The sequence below is a fragment of the Octopus bimaculoides genome, chromosome 26 (assembly GCF_001194135.2).
Source record: "Octopus bimaculoides isolate UCB-OBI-ISO-001 chromosome 26, ASM119413v2, whole genome shotgun sequence".
Taxonomy (NCBI): domain Eukaryota; kingdom Metazoa; phylum Mollusca; class Cephalopoda; order Octopoda; family Octopodidae; genus Octopus; species Octopus bimaculoides.
This window is the reverse complement of record NC_069006.1, coordinates 4656764-4662344: the sequence shown is the minus strand read 5'-3', so window position 1 is coordinate 4662344 and position 5581 is coordinate 4656764. Positions and strand designations below refer to the sequence as shown.

Here is a 5581-nt window from a genome sequence, read left to right as displayed (position 1 = left end):
ATATATATATATATATATATAATTGATGAGGAGATCAGGAAAAGATTTAGTGCAAATCTTTCTTTGGATAAAGATTTGTACTAAATCCATCTTCCGTTTCCCTCATCAATTATAAACTCAGCAAATACTGCCGGTTCGCTAGTGTAGACCCAGTGGTAATTATATCGTTAATGTGGATGGCATAAGGTAGCCCAAACAATGAATGTGCTTTAATGAACATACTAATAGACAGATATCCAAAATCCAAGTAGTTACCCACACACACACATATATCTATTCATTCAGTCATTTAATTAATGTTCTTTTTTTCTATGTTAGCATCATGGGTCAGACAAGGAATTATTTGAGAGAGAATTCTGTGGATGGGTGCTCTTCTTCTCACCTGCTGGTGCATGCATGTGTGAGTGCTTGGTGTGTGTGTGTGTGCGCGTGCATGCGTGTGTGCACTTACAAAAGAAGCAACTTACTTCTATGTACTGAAAAATATGAATAAAAATGTCCTCCTCTGTAATTCTGAAATGTGGATTATCATCTTCCGGATGGGAACAAAGATGGATGATGCCATTCATGTCCAAATATAAGTTATCAAACACTGGAATCTGAAAGGGAAGAAGAAGGAAATAAGGCACTCGTCATCATCATCATCATCATTTAACCCATTAAGTCCCTATAAATAGGACACTAAATGAGAACATTAAATAAGCTATATCACATTGTCTCAGTGTCCTATTTATCGGACACCGAGTATTTCCATTTCTACTTGAAGTAAAGGAGTTTTAATAATTATTTTTTCATTTTAACCTGTTTTCAATCATCTGTAAAAATTTTGAAGTAATATTCAGAAATTTAAGTACTCTCGGACTTAATGGGCTAACATCCAATTTTCTATATTTTCTATGGGTCAGGTGGAATTTATTGAGAATACCTCTTCCTGCAGCTGGATACCTCTTCCTGTCACCAACCCTCACCTGTTTCCAAGCAAGGTAATATTTCCCCAGGGCCAAGGCGGTGAGCTGGCAGAAACATTAGCAAATAGGGCTGGCGAGATGTTTGAGTGAAGACATGTTTGGAAAAAGATGGAACAATGTCGCACGAATGTTGGGCATGAAAGGCTCCGCGTGAATGCGATATGGTTTAAAAACCCAGGTCAGTGGTAATGCGGGGTTTGTGGGGTCCGTCATAATCCCGCCTCCACTCCATCTGTTATGTCTTATTGTGTCCTATCATCATCAGTATTATATATTTTTTTAGAACTTTTAAAAGGACCCCAATCGCATTTCTTGTAAAATCATTCGATTTCATTGTGTTGTCCCTTCTTTGTATGTCCTTATGGACAATAAAAAAATTAAGAAACGTTAGCACGCTGGGCGAAATGCTTAGCGGTATTTCATCTGTCTTTATGCTCTGAGTTCAAATTCTGCCGAGGTCGACTTTGTCTTTCATCCTTTCGTGGGGTTGATAAATTAAGTACCAGTTGCATACTGGGATCGATCTAATCGACTAGCCCCTCCCAAAAAATTTCAGGCCTTGTGCCTAGAGTAGAAAAGAATATTTCCCCATGGCCAGACATGGTTTCACAGAATATTGGAAAGGCACGACACTGCTTGTATGACATTGAGGCTCATTTACAACTCCCACGTGATGTCAAGACAAGGAGACCCAAACATACCCTCACTCCTTCTGTGTGTGTGTGTGGGGGGGGTGTATGTGTGTGACAAGCTTCTCTCGGTTTCTGCCTACCAAATCCACTCACAAAGCATTTATTGGCTTTGGGCTATAGTAGAAGACACCTGCCCAAGGTGCAGAGGGTTTCTGTAGCTGGACATCTTACCTAACACCAATCACTTTACAGAATGTCCTGGGTACCTGAGAGGTGGTTTTGCTGCTAGTAATAAGAAGAGGCGTATCTCTAGACAGACGGAAGGGGTTTCTTGATCCTAGTCTTGGCTTATTTACTGAACACTTTACAGAGTGCATTGGAGTTAGGTTGGGAACCCAAGTTTTTAATTACACGGCGACACGTGTTGGATCACTCTGCTGACTGGTTTGGTGTAAGGAAGGGCATTCAGCTGTAAAAATCCTGCCAAAACAGTTACAGAAGCCTGGAGCAGGCTTCTGCTTGGCCGGCTCTTGTGAAACCGCCCCACCCATGACAGCATGGAAGGCGAACATTAAACGATGATGATGTGGTAACAACAAACATGAAGATGAGTGGCAAAGTCAGGAGGAGGAGGAGGGCTGGATCCATCAACATGAGTCCAAGTGGTAGCAATAAATGGAGTAAAGTGCTTACATTGATGATGATGATGAGGAGGAGGAGGAGGAGGTTGGGAAAGAATTAAGTGTAGAAGATAGATGGAGGCAAATGCCTTCACATTATTCATAGCATTCTCGTTGGCATTTCTCCCCTCCATAAACCACCTGCCTGCTTCATGCCTTCAAAGCCATGTAGACTAAGAGATCCCTCACTTGGAAAACAGGTAATGGCTAATTAACATCAAGAAGGGCATCATCATCATCATCATCATTTAACATCTGTTTTCCATGCTGGCATGGGTTGGATGGTTTGGCCAGAATTGGTAAGGCTGGGGCATGCACCAGGCTCCATTGCCTTTTCTGGCATAGTTTCTACAGCCAGATGCCCTTCCTAATGCCAACCACTCCACAGAGTGTACTGGGTGCTTTTCATGTGGCACCAACACCAGTATCAAAGCACTGGTATCAATTCTGCAGTTGCAGACGTGTCTTCTGGAGTACGGCAAGGCACCAGATATTTCGGTCCTTTGTCAACATATTCATCTGACGACCTACGCTAGCTTGGCAAAACATGTACAACAACTTCACTGGAGCTGGTGTCTCAATAAAATACACCCAGTGCACTTTGTAAAGTGTTCGGTAAAGAAGCAGGGACTAAGATCAAGAAGAGCCTCTAAGTCTGTCTAGAGATACTTGTTCTCCCTCTATCATTACAAAGGACAAGACCACCTCTCTAGTACTGGTGCCATGATAAAATGTAACCAGGACACTCTGTAAAGTAGTTGGTGTTAAGTAGGGCATAGAGATACAGAAACCAAGCTAAAAGTGAAATTCAGTGAAATCCCTCGACTGTTGCGGGTGTTACATTCCAAAAACCCCCGAGATAGGTGTAAATCCGCAAAGTAGAAACAGTACTGTACTGTATATTTTTTTTGTTATTTTCGGGCATGATCATTGCCAGAGCAGCTGTCTGGCTTCCGTGCCAGTGGCACGTAAATAGCACCATTTGAGTGTGATCGTTACCAGCGTCGCGTTCCTGGCCCTTGTGCCGGTGGCACATGAAAAGACATTCGAGCGAGATCGTTGCCAGTGCCGCTGGACTGGTTCCTGCGCAGGTGGCACGTAAAATACACCATTTTGAGCATAGCCGTTGCCAGTACCGCCTGACTGGCCTTCATGCCAGTGGCACGTAAAAGCACTCACTACACTCTCGGAGTGGTTGGCGTTAGGAAGGGCATCCAGCTGTAGAAACTCTGCCAAATCAGAGTGGAGTCTGGCGTAGCCATCTGGTTCGCCAGTCCTCAGTCAAATTGTCCAACCCATGCTAGCATGGAAAGCGGACGTTAAATGATGATGATGATGATGATAATTTATTTTATTATAAATGCAAAACAACACCATGGAGGAATCGACGTAAGCTTAAATAATAAACCATGATAGGTGAACCATGATATGATAAGGGATTACTGTATATGAGCCTCCAGCCGGTCTCGGAGGACAGCAACCCTGAATAGGAATTGACTTGGACCATGGTCAGTTGTCCAGCATCATATCAGTATGGGGAGTAGATGTATGATGATGATGATGATGATGATGATACAGATTCATGCAAAAATAAAAGATTGGTTTCAATTTTTTATACCACATGTGTGGTAAGAAGTCTGCCTGCCAACATCTCCCACTGTGTGGCACCATGGGCAAGTGTCATCTATTATAGCCTCAGATCAACCAAAACTTTGTGGAAGTGGATTTGGTAGACAGAAACTGAAAGAAGCCTGTTGTGTGTGTGTGTGTGTGTGTGTCTGTGTTTGATGAGGACAAATATCCGTCAAATATAAATAATGTAAACAGTATTAGTTTGTTTACATTTCTGTACCTTCACAGTTCAGTGAAAGAGATTAATAGAATAAATACCAGGCTAAAGAAAAACTACCAGGGTCAGTTCATTTGATTAAAAATTCTTCACGGTGGCCCAATGACTGATACAAGTAAAAGGTAAAAGATAGATGGTGTTATAATTAATAGCATCACTGAGCAGTTCATTAATTTAATTTAAGTATGCCATAACTCATCCAACCCATACCAGCATAAAAAGCAAACACATGATGACAAAAAAAGAAGCTTAAATCTTGTATAATATTCATGTTATAATTAATACCATCAATTAATAGCACCATTAGAGCGTAATCGTTACCAGCTTCGCCTAACTGGCACTTGTGCTGGTGGCACGTTAGAAAATCATTTGAGCGAGGTCGTTGCCAGTGCCGCTGGACTGACTCCCGTGAAGGTGGCACGTAAAATACACCATTTTGAGCATGGTCGTTGCCAGTACCGTGTGACTGGCCCTCATGCCGGTGGCATGTAAAAGCACCCACTACACTCTCTGAGTGGTTGGCATTAGGAAGGGCATCCAGCTGTAGAAACCCTGCCAAATCAGATTGGAGCCTGGTGTCGCCATCTGGTCCACCAGTCCTCAGTCAAATCATCCAACCCATGCTAGCATGGAAAGCGGACGTTAAACAATGATGATGATGATTTGCTGCCATAAGTTAGGCCAAGCATACGGGACCAAGGGTAAAATGCTTGTGACCATAGGAAAACTGTTGATGATGTGAAAAGGTTTCTGATATTGCGATGGAACCGGAGGAAGAACTTACAAAACCTTTGAGTAACTCTGATGTTTATTTCACCTGCAACAGAGTTGCCAATTTGGACAGAGTGATAACTGGATAAACCTCATCAATATCTGGGAATGGATGAGAAAGATTTGCTGGATGCTGAAAGTTGGGTTTCAAGGCGATCGTGAGGTCAAGCATGACGAGGGGAGATGTGAGTAAGAGATATTTGTTAAGGATACACACATTTCACAGTAGTAAGGTGGTGAGCTGGCAGAATGATTAGCACCCTCTTTACTCTTTTACTTGTTTCAGTCATTTGACTGCGGCCATGCTGGAGCACCGCCTTTAGTCGAGCAAATCGACCCCAGGACTTATTCTTTGTAAGCCTAGTACTTATTCTCGATTTAGTGTTTTCCCCCACCACTGCTTGATAACTGGTGTTGCTGTGTTTACATTCGCACAACTTAGCGGTTAGGTAAAAAAAAAAACACAATAAAAATGTGCCAGGTATAAAAAGAACTGGTGTCGATTTGTTTGATTAAAATTCTTCAAGGCGGTGCCCCAGCATAGCGGCAGTCGAATGACAGGAAAAGATAAAGAATCACTAAATGCCATTGTAAAACTTAAAGCTAAGGGAGGTAACTCTTGCACCTATCACGGTCGCTTTATCTGCTAGAAATAGCAACCCAAATGCTTTTAAATCAGAT

The 5581-nt window shown here is 42.3% G+C and overlaps 1 protein-coding gene across 1 annotated transcript in view; it reads right to left on the bottom strand.

The window, feature by feature from the left end:
- The window catches only part of LOC106881569 (5'-3' exoribonuclease 1), a 75659-nt gene extending 70587 nt beyond the window's left edge, over positions 1–5072 (bottom strand). The window contains exons 1-2 of the mRNA XM_052976888.1: positions 4947–5072; positions 468–599 (exon numbers count right to left, since the gene is read on the bottom strand). Coding sequence (XP_052832848.1) covers positions 468–599; positions 4947–5072 — 258 coding nt within the window. The remainder of the gene's footprint in view (positions 1–467; positions 600–4946) is intronic.
- Positions 5073–5581: the final 509 nt, after the last annotated feature.